Raw genomic sequence first — 17,007 nt, forward strand, 5'->3', positions numbered from 1 at the left:
GGGTTTTCCAAGCTAATACGTAGGTACAAACAAACTTTTACAGCTACAGCTTCAAGCTTCAAAAATAAGCGTTATTTTCAACTGTGTCGTATCTTTTCGTACAAACCATTATTTTCGTCGAAAGTAAATATCTCTTTTTAATGAAATTTTAATAAATGATGTAAACTTATATTTTGAAGTTTATGGTTAACTCTGAAAAGAGTATATAATTGATTTGAGGGTAAAAGACGACTGATAAAACAATATGAACTGCGTAGTATCCACAAAACTGCATAAAAATTCTGGCCCGCTTCAAGTTGCAAGTTCGTTATCACATTTGTTTCATAAAGTAGTTCTGCTAGCAACAGATACCAAAAGAAGCGGGAAATAGCTATAGTGGAGCGTTTCTGGTTTTCAGTCATTTCCAACAAAAAGAGTAATAAACAAAAACATACCTTTTTGATTTCAAAGCAGTTTATATAAGTGTGTGTGACCTTGACATTTGATACGGATAACACTAATTCGGGTTGGGACTAATAAAGGTACATCAACATAGTTGCAAAGATTGAAATATTTTACTTAATGCATTTTGATTTAATGACCAGTTTTATGTTTTAATATTATAGGATCTAGTGACCCTGACCTTTTTACTTCTGGTTTTGCTTTGAGATTTTGTTTTGTCTTATTGGCACTTTTAAAGTTCATATGGAGCCTTTCCAGTGGTACTGGTGGAGGAACACCTAATTTGCACCCTGTACAATGTTTCAGGGACAAGTGGGGACCTAGGTGGAAGTTCCTATGACTGTCTGAAAGCTAGCTGAATAGATTAAATTAGCTTCATCGCTTCAAAGAATCTAAAGTCCCAAGCCAGAGTCAAACCCATAGAGGTGAGGGGCAAGTGCTTCAAAGTCAAAGACCTTAACCACTCAGCCACAGACACTCCTGTGTGGCTGATAGAATTCATCAGGGTTATCTACATAAGAAGTTTAAAGTTCCTAGGTCAAAGCACTTTGCTTTAATGGTCAGTTTGAATATATTCAGATTTCATTGGATTGGACTTTTAATTATCTTTTGGCCTGAAAATGTGTGTGGCAAGTAGAGATTATCAAGATACATCTAGACAGGATTTAAAGTAAAATATAATTTCACTTAAAGTTCTTGAACATATACCAATATGCAAAGCATAGGGATAAAACCTAAAATAGGCAATATATTTAAACATAAAACAAGTTTTAGTCATTGGCAGTTTACAAAGTAAAACTATAGCATAGTGATTAACACATATTATATGATTTCGTTGACGCCGTTTACAATAGCCGCAGCTAGTTGGAGCATCGCAATATATTACATGCCGCCATTATATAATTGCACTTTCAATACATATAACAGTCTAACATCCGTACGTTTGCGCAAATTGTTCGCTAAATGCAACTGTCTCTAGGAATTCATCAACATTGTACTTTCCATCACCGTCAAATTCCAGTTCTTCTACGATACATTTAGCCACTTCCCCCTCGAAACCATTGGCAGCGAGGCCGGATTCAAGCTCCTCTTTACTTAGACTTCCGTTTCCGTCTTTATCCATCGCTTTAAACACCTTCTTCAAATCTATACTGTAAAAACATAGGAAGTTCCAAATACATAAAATGCGGGCATCCACAACGACTTCTATACTTGAGAAATGTACTATTTTTGTTTTACAAAATGCAAAATGCATAATATATCTCACTAGTGTTAAATTATTTGTTTAAAGACACATTTGTGCTTTTCCGCGTACGACAGAATAAAGAGGAAACTTTTTCGCTTAAATTCGAATTAATACCATTTTTATACAGTAAAAATTTCAGTAATTTGTTTTGCAACAACGCAAAATTTTAATTATCATATTGGTTCATCTCCTTTACGTTACAGTAAATCTTATGAACTAATCAGTAAAATTCAAGCATATAGGCTTTAAGGATTTATCTACGAGTATGTGAAAACATTGCTATTGCTGAACCTATAAGTTTACATGTTTATCTTAGGTATTAAATTCGGATATATTCAATCATATTTCTCCTTATATTCTTTCTTTCTTCTATCTTTTTTCCATAAGTTATCTTAAACCCCAGTCACACTAGAGCTTACGATTACTTGCGACCACCGGCGACTTGTAAAACTGACGATCATCAGCGATTGTCTGCGACCAAAGCCATTTATGCACAGATAAATTTACGTTTGCGAGTATCGTAAGACAAGTCAACATTGACAATCGTACGACAGGTCATAAGTAAACGTACGATGGTCTCAAGATTGCATGGGATTACTTACGACTACTCGTGTCATAACATGCGAGCACCTACAACTTGTCGTACGACCATCACACAATTACTAAAGACTACTTAGGATTATCAGTGACTAGTGGCAATTTGTAAAGACTGTCGTAAGATTGTCGCACTTCCGAACGACCATCGTGCGACAGCCTTAAGACCTTATAAGATCACTAGCGACCTGTTTGATCGCAAGGAGGTTTTTGTGCAAGCTCAAAAACCTCTTTACGACTGAAATTGGTCGTGGGACCTAAATAAGATAACCTGCGACTGCCAAAGATCACCGATGACCGTCGTAAGACGTTTTAAAGATTGTCCGCGACCAGAGGTCACTGGTGATCGTGAACTGCTCAATACTGGTCGTAAGCTCTAGTGTGACTGGGGCTTTAGTTATACATTCAAAGAGCTTAGATCTAACCGCAACATTTTTGTATCTTTATCTTTGCTGGAGAGGAATTGACATAATTATTGTTTTACTTGTTTTCCAATTCAGACTGAATTTTGCTCTCGTGAAATGTTTGTAAATGTTATCTTATGTGCAATTTATTAAATAAATAATGTTTACACTAATATTTAAGTAAATGTAAATGATTCATTTTATGAGAGGTAATATATTTACTTGTGATCTCTCATGTGTAAATATCCTATATTATTTAATGATTATATATATACTACACACTTAAAAAAGTTTAATACATTAGGTAAGATATGAACATGGTGTAGTAAACATGTATAATTGTAATACAAAGTTATATACTTACCATTTTTCCGTCCTCATCATTCCTTTTATAAACTCATCTTTTGTTAGGTCCTTTTGTTCTTTCTGCCCAAAAAATGCAAATTTATCCTGTAAAACAATGACACAAATTTAATATACATGTAATTTTTAGTGCTGAAAAAATACCAGATAATTCATTCTCCTAATATGCTAAAAGTTTTAAATGCTAGAGCTGATCTTAAACACTAGTCATTAAATTACGCTTTTCCATTATAGATTTAGTAATACGAGTAGATTCTTAAGGATGCTGACGTCGTATAAAATGGACGTTTCATAAAATTGTTACCCTATTTACAAACGGAGTAAACTTGCATTTTTTATAGGGCATTCGACAAAAAGAAAAATCATTAACAAAATATAACACAAACAGTGCTGTTATGTGTCTTGCCTGCAAATTCAGGTTGTAGACATGGTGATGTTTCTCAAATACGAGATTTTTAAATGATTGATTTATACCTTTGTAAAATCTTGGTAACCCTGTAAAACTGTATACTGGATATTCAATAACTTATTAAAGCCCAGTTGGGGTTTTTTTAAGTCATAAAACGAAATACAAAAAAAATGTTTAAAATTTTGATGTTTGCTTTTAAATTATCGGCAATGTGTCTTTCTGCTGTGACAGCTATTAAATTATAGTGATGAAATACCCTTTTTAGGATAACTGTAAATGACTGTATAAAACTAGCATATACACTACATGATGTAATAAATTTGAACTTTGCTGTTAAACCCTCATCGCCAGCGAAGAAAAGCACACACATTTGCATGCAAATCATACATATAGGAAGACTTGTACCTTTACTTCTGATATCCATATGTATAATATGCACGTGAATGTAAGCTAAATATCAAATTTCAACTTTTGTATATCAAACGTCCGCCCTGAACTGCTATGGCCGGCTAGCAAACCGTTCGGTTGATGTATTATAAACTTACACGTCTTAAATCATACTCGCTTGTTCATGACAAAAGCTTATTTAGGTTACTTTCAGCTCATTTCCTGGACTATTACCAAGTGATGTGCCATATCGATACTCTAGTAAAACTCGAACCCACAAGCCCTGTCACCATAACATTTAGTAACCACGCCCAGGTTTTAATGAGTGTTTTATTGCTAGACATAATTATCCTACATACCTTAACATCAAAGTCATCTGCACTATCATATACTTCCTGGAGACATTGTTTAACCTCCTCCACTGTCAATACATCATTTCCATCTTTGTTATACTTCTTCCAGTATGCTTCCGCCTGGCTGCGTGATACAGTTCCCGCCATTTTTTTATTCAGTTTATCCTTACTTAACCCTAAGTTAACAAACTGCAGTTCTACTCAGTACAATATTATCCTATGTTGTATATCAAGTCTCAAATATCTCTAGAAAACACTCCGCAACTCTCAACTTTTACTAAATATTGATCGCCTCAACACGGATAGTAAAAATAGTCATGAATGAATGAATAAATATAAATTTATACTATATTTGTCGGTGTGGTGTTATATCAAAACAAGTATAATTCACCACAAAAACACTTAAGGAATGTCGTTGTAGGTTGAACAGGCGGGCAGGTAGAGATTGACAAGTTTTATCTCATATAAACCTTGTCATACATAGTTAATGAAATGAAATAATGATCACATGACAATGCTGATCACGTGACAAACGATGATGAACCAAAATATTTACCATTCGTGTTTTTTCATTTAGAAATATATAACCACAGCAGTCAATTAATGGTATCTATTAAACGTTTAAATAGTTACATCAAATAGAATTTAAAGTATTTTTTAGTTTTAGTATTCTGACGTGGGTATAGATATTAGATTTATACTGACACTTATAAATGAATATTGTAGCGTATTTTTAAAAGTACAAGCTGAATATCTTTTTTAATCCCTATTTTCTTCACGGATTATCAATCAAGGCAAAAATATGAACATTTTCCTTACGTCTCGAGACTTAAAATCCATTGAAAATCAAAAATTTGGAAAAAGCAAAGATACAGCGATAGTTTACTTATTTACTTAAGCCTATAAGCCACCAGGCGGTGAAAACCATGATTTATACTGTTTGAAGCTCCTTTTTATTTTGTTTTTTAATATTGAACTTATTGAATGAACTTCCACTTAGACGAGCTAGAACATACATTATACAAGATTTATAAATCATAATAACTCATTTAAACTTTCCAAATAGTGCAGATTACAATTTATCAGCATTTTCTCCATTCTTATAGTATTCCTTCTACAACCGAAAGTAATTGGTCTTAGCCAGGCCAGCTAGCGCTTCTGTGTTGTCTGGCAGTTCTATTCTGTAGGTTGCTTTTTTTTTTATACACAAATTCCTAAAACTCCGAATGGACTGTTCCAAATTCAAGGTACGTCAAATATGTTACACAAATTAAGCTGGTTACAGGTTTAGTTAAAAGAACGAAACATAGAACATCTCTGTTAGTTGTCAGTGACTTTAAGTTTATTTCTGTCAATTTTCGGTCGATAACTTTTTTTCACCCCTATGCTGAGATAAAATAACGACTCGGGGAATAAAGACTTTTTTCGCAATTGAAAGATTTTAACTGTTTTTGGGGTTTTAAGCATATTTTATAAAAATTCATCCCAAATTGAAACAAAAAATACGGAAAGTTTTTTTTTGGTTTAAACAAACTTATTTCCCTGGGGGCGATTTATTAAAAGTAGAAAACTTTAACTTTCAAAAAAAGTTTGTTGTTAATCGTTTGAACCTTTTGATATTTTAAATTTTCAACAATGTTTCTTTGGTTAATAATCCATTTTTTTTGTATTTTCCTTTTTCGGGTTTTTTATATTTCTACAAATCAAAATAATGAAACCTTGCCAAATACAAGAAGAGTTTGGTTTGAAAAAAACCGGTGTTCCGTTTGAAAAACCGAAAAGAAAACCCCAAAGATGATGAAAACCCAAAAAAAAAAAAAACCCTCTCCTATTAAGCTTTTATCTCCTTCGTAGGACTTACATGAATTAAGTCCTAGGTAGGACATATAAACTCATAATTAGGCTTTTTTTTATCTCCTACGTAGGAGTTATCAGTTTTTTATAGAACATGTTAAATTGGCAAATGGGCGCTTCCGTAATACACTTCTGTATCTGGGAAAAGTTTCCTTATTAAAAAGGTTATAAGCGTAAAATGGTTGAAAATAATAAAAGTTAATTTCCTAATAAAAATCAAGAAAGTATATGGTTAAGCCTCCTGTTTGAACACACAAATGATGTCAGGCACTTTCGGCAAAACTTTATTTGCAATACTGCATTTTTTGAAGGGAAGTAACTTCTTAAGAACAAAAAGAAAATATACTTTTGCAGTATCCTCTTTTATATTTTAATATCCATTTCACTTCATTTCATAACTAAAGAGTTTTTCATCAGGGACTTATATCTGGGACAAAAGATGAACTTACAGGACCTAGTGACCTTGACCTTTGTACTTGAAGCGGTAAGTTCTGTTTTTTTTTTAGGTTTTATGTTTTGCTGTGTTTTTAACAATCACTGTCACTTTTAAAGGTCGTATGACAACTTCCCAGCTTTATTGGTTTTCAAAAAAAAATAAGTATTGAAGTAAATGACCATAAATGACAACTTAACCAACAAGAGCTGTCACAGGAGACAGCGAAGCTCGACTAATTAAAACTGAAATAAAAAATCAATTATGATATAAATATATTTCTGTAATCTGAAATTTGAAGCCAATCCCTTCAAAAACAGAAATGATAAAAGCAAAAATAATTTGAAGTTTTTAAAGTAAAATTATAAGTTCAAAGAGGAAATAACTCTTGAAAAAAAGATTCTAGATTTAAGAACCTTGTCATGCAGGATGTGAGTAATGATAAAGAACAATTATTCATTTCTGTAGCAGATTTTCTAAACTTTTTCCTTTTAATTTCCCTTTAACTTTTACTACATTGAAGACAACAAAATTCACTTTTATATTCAGATTTTATTTTCACTTTTACATCCAACTATACTTTTTAATCACCTTTTAACAACTTTTTTTAACACTTTCTACACTTCACTTCTTTTACACTTTTTACACTTCTTACGCTTCTACCACTTATATCGCTTCTACCAAAATAAGATTTGTAATTCACTTATATAGTGTTGTCTTCCCGCCAATTTAAAGAGTCATGAATATCATGATATGGAGTAATTCATAAGTGAAATAAATTCCCGCCAATACCAAAATACACAATTCATAAGTTTTGGAGTAAAAGAAATATAATATTTCCCGCCAAATACAAAACATGCACAATTCATAACTTTTGGAGTAAAATAAATATAATATTTTCCCTGCAAATACAAACAGACATAATTCTCATGATTAGGAGCTAAAACAAAAATCGTGTAATTCACGACACTCCGGCCAACAAAAATTAAAATATGATATCTTTCACTAAAATTGGTACATATTAAATTTTGCTCTTTAAATATTCTCAAAATGCAAGAATCTGAAACAAACTTCTTCTTAAGAAAATTAAACTCATACTGCGCATTATAAATTTAAACAAATAGGCATAATGGCAAACATATTATTAAACATAATGAACGAAACATACTCCTGTTTTCTTAAACAATCTCTTCAATTTATAAACATTTAAAATATATGTTTCAAAGCAATTATGTATGTAACATTTATACATATAAACAGTTCAACTTGTTTCAGTAGGTTTTTATATAAATGTCAAGCAAAATACGATATAGAACATCCCTTGTTCTGTTGAACTATAAGTCAGTACCTCAGTACATTACTATTCATTTATTGCATTGTATAGCAATGGTAATCGTCTTCATATTCAACGCGACAAAATACAGGTTCTTCCCCTCTATATGTAGTATAGTGCGATAACCTGTCCTAGTCCAGACTTCAACTTCTGTGCACAACGTGTGTCTTTCTATTTCCTGTCCTTCATCTTCCATCAGATATATCAATAATCTCGATTTCTGAATCGTCTGTATCCGAATTTGTATCAATCAACATCATCATATACATCACTACTGCACATAATGTCCATCTGCTTCATAACTTCAATGTATAAATCTAATGTTCAACATTTATGTTCTCGCATTTGTCTCGTCTCCATTGCCGTAATCATTAGAAGCAGAAGACAAGCCATCATTTTACATTATTGTTCATGAAAATAATCGTTGTTTTTGCACAAGGACAAGCGTCATCAGGTTACGATATATTATTCATATCTGCGACGAGACATGCCTATCACTACCCTGCTGTTCGAATAAGGGTCAATTTTTTGCACATGGTCCGCCGCAATCATCATGTCACTATGTATTGCAGCATAAAGACTACTTTTGGTCGACACGGAAGCGTCATCAGCTTCTATGAATTAGCAAGTAGATCTTATATTATCGTATTAGGAGCCACCGTAAACGGTCAAGCTTTGCATGTTTGTATCCAATCCAATTACCACTTGCCTCTCGATATTGTTTATATCATGAGAAAACATACCTTGTAACTCTCTTCTGTTATCGGTCATTCAGTCGTCGCAAATGCAACATCACTTATATCAGAATTAAGGCGTCACTGCTAATCTCCTCAAGATCACTATTTATGGTGTGGCAATATTCACATGAATACGTTTGGAGAATAGAACCGCTTTCCTTCTGAAGCATCATTGTCAATGTTTTTCTTTGCAACATTGTCTGATATCTCCAGTTTCTTGCGAGATAAATAGCAGAACCTATTCTCGTGGCATTTTAACAGCGGTCCATGCCATGTATTCTTAACTCAAATGTTCTTTAAGATAATCCCTCCTTATGCTAGTCCCTTTACAGCCTTTGGATAGGGCACTTGAAACTCCCCTAGAGAGCTGTGATGTTTTTTCCATCATGTGCCTTAGCCTAAGTTCTCTTTTGCTTATAATCTCTATTACAAAAAAGCACACTCGGCCGATCCATTTCAATAACTATGTTACAAAAAATTATAATTTACTTTGGTTATCCTGAACTGTCAATGAGCTTCTGAACACAAATAATACCAATACTCGTCAGTTGCACGGATATCAAGGATTTTTTGCCGCCAAAAAATTTACTGTATAGAATTGCTCCAACTTATTCGCGCGTAAAATCACCAGTGTGTTTAACATGCCCCAATTTTGTTCGCGCCGTACCGTCACGTGATATAAAATTATTCGTAACCCTATGTTATTCGTACAATTTCTTCAAGGATGAAACATATTATATTCCTTAATGCTTTGAATGTCCGTGCATAAATAGTATTCCACACTTCTTTCAATAAATAATTCAAACTGGTTCCCCGCTGTATGGGATTTCCCCAACAACCAAAGTATTCGTCGTTTAATACCTATGGGTTTGTAATACTAAATATTAAGGCGTAATTTCGTAAATTTTGCCCGTGCCTTTCTCCTCGGGACGTATACCAGTTTCTTTCTTTGCGTTTGGTCTTATATCCTCTGTCTCTGGAATAAGAAGTTTTTGAAGTTTCAATAGGATAAAGTAAGCTTAAAGGTCTTTTAAGCACTTTTTTGGATGCAGTTTCAATATCTGCAGAACGAACACAACCATCGGAAACTAACATACAGATGAATGACTTTTCCTAGCCTCCAGCTACCTCTACTAGTATTATCTTTTGATAAGCACTACATCACCTACATTTGGATTAAATTGAACTTTATGTTTTCCTTGTTTCAGATTTGTTTGAGTTCTTTCCCTAAGACTACATAAATATTCGTCTTTCCATATTTTCCAGAAGGAATCTAAAAGCCGCTGTCCTTTTTTCCATATTGCCAACAATTTATCCTCTGAACTTTCTATCACCTTAAAATCTGGGTCATCTGAAGATATTTCAATTTCAGGAAACCCAACATTCGGGTTCAAACATATGAGTTGTGAAGGTGTCAGCGTGATATTGGAGTTTATATCTTCTCCAACATAAACTTAATGGGCGACAGTTCACAATAGCTTCAACTTCCTTTATGATAGTTATAAGCTGGTCGCTGTCCAATAACTTTCTTCCAATAGATTTACGTAAACTTCTTTTAGTTAAACCAACAAGTCTTTCATAGAAGCCGCCCATCCATCGGAGCGATTTCTACAATGAACCTCCATTTAATACCCTCACAAGAACTGTAGGTTTGAACATCATCACTTTTCAAAATTAAACTCCATAGCAACTCAAATTGTACGTTTTGCCAGCTTAAAAATGTAACGCATTGTCACTGATGACTCTTGTGGTTTTCCTCTGCATGCTATGAATCTCTGAAAACTGTTTAAAAATGCATTTGTTGTCATGTCTTTGACCATTTCTAGATGAACTGCACGTGTGACCATACATGTATATAGGCACACCCACACCTTTTTTATGGTTTTGATTGTCCCTTATGTATAATGGTCCCGAGATAATCCAATCCAATATGACTGAAAGGTGTTGATTTTGTAACTCTTGAACGAGGCAACGGAGCCATAAGAGGCATTTTATACGCTCCGCTTTCAACTCGACGACACACTAAACACTTATGAAAACTTTTCGTACCGTAGCTCTTCCGCTCGGTATCCAGTAACGATATCTAAGTTGACTTAGTGTTTGAGACACACCTGAGTGAAGCAAACGCTTATGTTCCCTTTCGACAATTGACATTGTTAAAGGATCATCGCGAGGTAGCAATAACGGATGTCTAGCAAACTCCGTTTAAAACAAGCATTTTCTAAACGACCCTTGCACCTCAAAAGGCCGTTTATATCAATGAACACACCCAGTTGCTGCTGTAAATTGCATTTTTTCTTTCCTCTGATAGACTCATAAACGTCCAAAAGATGTTTGTATTGCGCATGTTTTATCCACATATTTTCAGCTTCTTGAATTTCCTTCGATGTTGGAATATGTGAATCATAGTTTTCCTTTTTCATTTTACCGATTGCTCTTTTAACATATGCTGTGACACGTAATAGCTTCGTCATCGAAGAATATTTTGTTTGATCAATTTCAAATGGAGCACACGAAGGAAAACATTCGTTCTTTGCTCCATATGCAGAAAACACACACACTTTCACTTTTCTTCTTTTCTTTTACATTACATTTTGTTGCCATTGCTTTGTCCATTCTATCATCTTCTTTAAACGTTAACTCATCTAATGTCCTTTCGGAAATGTCTTGCAATAGCCACTCAGGACCATGCCACCATGACGAATTTTTCACAAGATCTTTTGTAGAGCAACCCCGACTGGCTATATCAGCAGGATTGTCTCTAGACGTAACATAATGGAAGGACACATGTTTGTGGTCCTTTATTTCAGTAACTCGATTTCTAACAAACAACGGAAGCTGTTTTCCGACATAATCCATTTTAATGCACACTGAGAATCTGAGAACAAAATGAACTTCGTCAATTTGCATCTTTATTTGCTCTTGTATAAAGGCTAAACATCGTACCCCTATAAGTACAGCAAGGAGTTCAAGTCGTGGAATACTGATGTTTGAAGTTGGAGCAAGTCGAGTCTTTGAAAATACTATTTCGATGTGCTGTTGTGAATTCCTTTTCTGCATCAAATATATAACGGTAGCGTATGCTTTGGTAGAGGCATCACAGAAACACACAAGAATATTTTTGTTATCACCTTCACTTACAATGCATCGTGGGTTGGCATGTTCACTTATTTCACTGAGATCTCGTTGGATTTCATGCCATACAACAATGTCTTCTTCGTCAATTGGCTGGTCCCAATCGACTTTTTTCTTCCACAGTGTTTGAATGAGTACTTTTCCTCTAAGCGTAACTGGTGCAAATATACCTAGAGGGTCAAATACAGAGGCAATTTTGCTCAAAAATGACACGTTTAGTTACACACTGAGTTGTCGATTTATTCACTTTCTGTATCGCCAATGTATCCTTATGTCTGTTCCATTCAAGACCTAACACTTTAATCACAGTTTCATTTGCTCTGTTTTCAGGTGGAATACTTTCTGTCATGTCTCTGTTGTTAGACGCCCACTCGCGAAGATTCATGCTGGCATCGTCGAAAATTCTTTTGGACCTAATATACAAGTCTTTCGCAGCTTCAACGTTTTCTGTTCCCGTTACAACATTGTCCATATAAATATCTAGTCTCAGTTTCTTGGCGATTTCATTGTTATAGCACTCCAAGTGATAATCAATTGTTGCTCCCAATAAGAAAGGGCTTGACACAATTCCAAAGGGGATCCTACAGAACCGGTATTCTTGTACCTGATTTTGCGATATGTCTGGGTGTTCAATATCTTTTAACCATATGAAACGAGTGACATCTCTTTGATCTTTCTGCAACCCAACTTGGAGGAAAGCCTTCTCTATATCTAAAACAATCTTATGTAGTCGAAATCTTAGCAGAATTCCACACAAGTCATTCAAAAGCACGGGTCCTCTGTAAAGGCAGTCGTTTAGACTATTATTTTCAACCTTTGATTTAGCTGACGCGTCATACACAATTCTCAGCTTTGTTGTTGATTTGTCAGGCTTTATTCACTGCGTGATGAGGTAAGTAATGGATATGTCTATTCTTTTCAGAGGTCTCAACTTTTTCTATAATTCCCTTTTCAAGCTGATCTTGAATAACAGAATCATATTTCTGTAATACATCTGGGTTATCTTTGAACCTTTTCACTAATGACTTAAGTCGTCCAAAAGCTAGAGGACGATTTTCTGGAATTTCATAATTGTCGCCTCTCCACGGCCACTTGACATAATATCTGTTATCTTTGAACACAAAACTTTCTTTGAACTTATCTATCGCTTGATCATCCTCAGTTCTTTCATTTGTGCTATCTTTCAATCCTATTGTTTCTATATTCCAAAAGTCTTCTATGTCAGGTAATTTTGGAACACATGTGTCAACTGTTGTAAACACTTGTGTCTTAGTTATGTTGTTGCCATATGATAATATGAGCATATTGGCATCAGTAACGCTGTCATCGATTTCACTTGTTCTTCCTGAAAGAATCCAACCAAGTTTTGATGACAAGAGGTATAAGCCTGGCTGAATTTCTATTTTATGTCCTAACACTATATCTAAGTAATAATCATTTCCCAACAGCAAATCAATAGAATCTGTGTATTCTTTCAGTCGGTATATCATCCGCTAGAGTAAGATTCTTGATTAACGATTTGAACTCTCCGTTATTAGATATAGACACTGGTTTTCTTTGAATGCTTCCTGTAATTGTTGGAACAATATTTGCTGTTATAGCGAAATTCTGTCCATCCTTTAATTGAATATTCAATTGCGTAGACATGGTTCTAATCACTTTAGGTTTGTCACTCCCAAATGTAACTAGACGAATCTCTTGCCTACTTTTCTTCTTGAGGTTCAAAGATTTAGCCAGTCTCTCAGTTATGTATGTTCTTTGCGACCCTGAATCTAATAAGATTCTTACTTTCTTTTTATTTTGACCGTCTGGATCACTAATCTCAGTGCGCGATGTTTGCATCATCACTATTTCATTAGAAGATAACAAAGCACTTTCAATACAAGCTTTATCATCCGTAGAATTTCTAAGAATTTCCTTTGGTTTTGCTCTATCTTCAGACACACATGCTACTTCTTCTAACAAATTTACACTTTCTTGCAGAGATGCCTTTCTAAATTTTTCAGGGCATAAGCTTCTGTGGTGTACATTTGATTTATTGCAATACACACAAAACACGTATACTTTTACAGTCAGGAGACATGTGTCCTTCTCTTAAGCATTTGTAACAGCATCCTTTATTTGAGCTTTTCTTTTCGTCGATTGTTTTAAACTTCGGACATTCGTCACTCCAATGATTTTTACTACAGAATCTACATATTCTCTTATGTTGTTGTTGTTTTTGATGATGTGTTAGAGGCGTATGTCCTTTCTTGTCATATGCAGTCAGAGCTCCGGTAGTGTTACTTGTTGTTGGATTACCCCTGTAGCTCTTAAAAGTATTTGTTGATCTTTGAAACTGTGGGTTAACTCTTCTATCAGATACAAAATTAGCACTGACTGGTTTCGGTCTGTCTGACTTTTCTCTGGATACAATATACTGTCTGAGAAACTCACGAAGCTTGGTTAACGTCCACTTATTGTCTGCACCCTTTTGTACTTCAAGATGCATAAGAACTTCACTTGGTAGTTTGCTCCGAATAATTGATACGAACACTTGTTGCTCCAAACTCTCTTGCATAACCTCCAAACTTCTCAAGTGCTTTTGTATTTTGTCATAAAAGAATCGCAAACTTTCAGTTGTATCTTTAGCGGATGCAACGTTCACCAGCCCCTTATAATGCAAATCTATAATGTCTTGTTTATCTCCAAATCTTTCCTTTAGAATTGTTATGGCAATACCGTAGTTTTCATTAGATAATGTCAGTCCAGCGATAGCACCTCTAGCTTCTCCAACCAACTTTCCCTTTAAATAGTTGAACTTGTCAACTGGCGACAGATTGTCATTTTCATGTACAGCACTAGAGAAAGAGTCCCAAAATTCCATCCATTGCAGTTTATTTCCATTGAAGGAAACTATGTCTAACTTTGGCAATTTGACAGTATTCTCACTCTTAATTTTGAGACTGTGTTGCTTGTCAAAGAATTTCTGTTGCATTTTCATTTGCTCTTCTGCCCGTTCTTGCTGATGTTCAAAGAAGGCTTGTTGAAGTTTCATCTGAACTTCACACATTTTTTGTAAAGCTGATCCTTCTTCGTCCGACTCCTCTTTCATAATATTCTCTGCTATTTTGCTTTTCAGGTCGGTCTGTACATTTTTCAGTTTAAAGGCTATCGACAAAGCCCTATCAATCAAGACCGAATCAATTTCAATCATCTCCTGAATAAATTCACTATCTGAATCACCAATTGCACGCGCTACCTTTTCTGACTGAACAGTAAGCTTATCTATATAAATATCAATCTTAAGTTTACTTTCATTGACAGAATGCTCCAGCTGCTTGTATTCTTCTGGGCTTTTGCTCTCAATACTTGTTTCTAATAAATTATCTCCAGTCCGTAATTCCTTCTCAAGGAAATTAAAGTAGCGTGTGCGCACGCCTTTTAGATATGGTAAGTCACTCATGATTATTATATAAATATTATAAACACACAAAAAAATCACAGTAAAATTATTCAAAATTTACCTCAGTGATTCTTGAATTTATTCAACACTTTTTTTAGTTCACTTTTTATATTCCTTTGAGAAACACTTTATTGATTCTGGTTGCCACTTCGCCTTCAATTTGTTTTCACGCACTAACACATTTCAGGATACCATACATCACTATTTTCTTTGACCGAATCGAGAATCCTTTCATTCCAACTGTAAGATATTTGTTTTCGCATCTCACAGAGACATCATATATACGTTGTGAAGAAATTCTTTTTTGTGGAAAGTCTTCAAATTCTATTCTCGATTCCCGGGTTCCGGCGCCAAATTCAATGTAGCAGATTTTCTAAACTTTTTCCTTTTAATTTCCCTTTAACTTTTACTACATTGAAGACAACAAAATTCACTTTTATATTCAGATTTTATTTTCACTTTTACATCCAACTATACTTTTTAATCACCTTTTAACAACCTTTTTTAACACTTCTACACTTCACTTCTTTTACACTTTTTACACTTCTACGCTTCTACACTTATACGCTTCTACCAAAATAAAGATTGTAATTCACTTATATAGTGTTTTCTTCCCGCCAATTTAAAAAGTCATGAATATCATGATATGGGGTAATTCATAAGTGAAATAAATTCCCGCCAATACCAAAATACACAATTCATAAGTTTTGGAGTAAAAGAAATATAATATTTTCCCGCCAAATACAAACATACACAATTCATAACTTTTGGAGTAAAATAAATATAATATTTTCCCGCCAAATACAAACAGACATAATTCTCATGATTAGGAGTAAAACAAAATCGTGTAATTCACGACAATTTCAAGTCTAGAGTAGATCTATACCATTTATAATAACAAAGATAATACTAGAAAAAAATCAATTTACAAATGAATTCTAAGGTCAAAAATTAAATGGATATAATTCTGGGAAAACAGGAGCTTGCGTTTTATAATGCTTATCCATATGACAAGAAGTTATAGTAAAAAATAACATTGGTTAACATAAATTCCAAGTTAAAGGGGGGGGGAATTCTGGAAATAATCAAGCTTGAGTTATGTAACAGTAAAAAAATAATATTCATTAAGGAAAATTCTAAGTTTAAGGGCAGATAAATTTGAATATATTGGTGCTAGAGTTATGAACCTTGTCACATAAATTATGGTTGATGACAAGGAACATTTACTTGAAATTTGAAGTTAATAACTTAAAGCTGCATGTCTCTAAATAAATCAAAATATTTCAATGAAATCAAACTTGGGAAATATGTACTACGATTTTAGGAATATGTTACATGTTATGTGCGGTTAATGACTGATTTTTTAGTATTTACAACTATATGTCTACTGTGTTACTAAGCACAGTAAGGGCTAATTATGCATATTTTGACCACTTTTTTGGTAATTTACATGGCTTGTAAGTGCCATTGATAATGTGTCAATGGCTTCCATTTAGTTATTTCACATAATTATACATTCAGATACATTTTTAAAATTTTCATGAAAATTATAATGAATCTGGAGGCTTGCTGCTTTAAGAATTGAAAAAGTTATACTGAAAAATATTTCACTGCACCAAAACTTTAATCCTAAATCTTGACGCCGACGCCGGGGCAGTAGGACAGCTCTCCATATACTTTGTTTAGTCAAGCTAAAAATGTTAACTTATGTTGATGCCACCACTGCCATCATTGTAAAATGTGTCATGAAAGTTTTTCTTTAAAAAGTGGAGTTAAAAATGAATTCTAGGGTGATCGGCCTATTTGACATGAACTCATAAAAAAGATTTAGAAAAATATATGTGAAATAAAGCAAAAAAATTAAGAAGTCCTA

General features: G+C 34.0%; 3 protein-coding genes across 3 annotated transcripts; all 3 read right to left on the bottom strand.

The window, feature by feature from the left end:
- Nucleotides 1-552: 552 nt before the first annotated feature.
- Nucleotides 553-4,570, bottom strand: LOC132722649 (parvalbumin alpha-like). Its single transcript, XM_060707170.1, has 3 exons — nt 4,204-4,570; nt 3,050-3,135; nt 553-1,592 (listed from the first exon to the last, which is right to left on the bottom strand). Exons 1-3 carry the CDS (start codon nt 4,342-4,344, stop codon nt 1,370-1,372), a joined length of 450 nt encoding a protein of 149 aa, XP_060563153.1. The 5' UTR covers nt 4,345-4,570; the 3' UTR covers nt 553-1,369.
- Nucleotides 4,571-12,555: 7,985 nt separating this feature from the next.
- On the bottom strand, nt 12,556-12,993 carry LOC132722645 (uncharacterized). The gene has a single exon (XM_060707165.1). It carries the CDS (start codon nt 12,991-12,993, stop codon nt 12,556-12,558), a length of 438 nt encoding a protein of 145 aa, XP_060563148.1.
- Nucleotides 12,994-13,141: 148 nt separating this feature from the next.
- Nucleotides 13,142-15,134, bottom strand: LOC132722646 (uncharacterized). Its single transcript, XM_060707166.1, has 2 exons — nt 13,843-15,134; nt 13,142-13,706 (listed from the first exon to the last, which is right to left on the bottom strand). Exons 1-2 carry the CDS (start codon nt 15,132-15,134, stop codon nt 13,142-13,144), a joined length of 1,857 nt encoding a protein of 618 aa, XP_060563149.1.
- Nucleotides 15,135-17,007: the final 1,873 nt, after the last annotated feature.

This window comes from Ruditapes philippinarum, unplaced genomic scaffold (assembly GCF_026571515.1).
Source record: "Ruditapes philippinarum isolate M1 unplaced genomic scaffold, ASM2657151v2 ctg4012_1_1_1_1, whole genome shotgun sequence".
NCBI classification, from domain to species: Eukaryota; Metazoa; Mollusca; class Bivalvia; order Venerida; family Veneridae; genus Ruditapes; species Ruditapes philippinarum.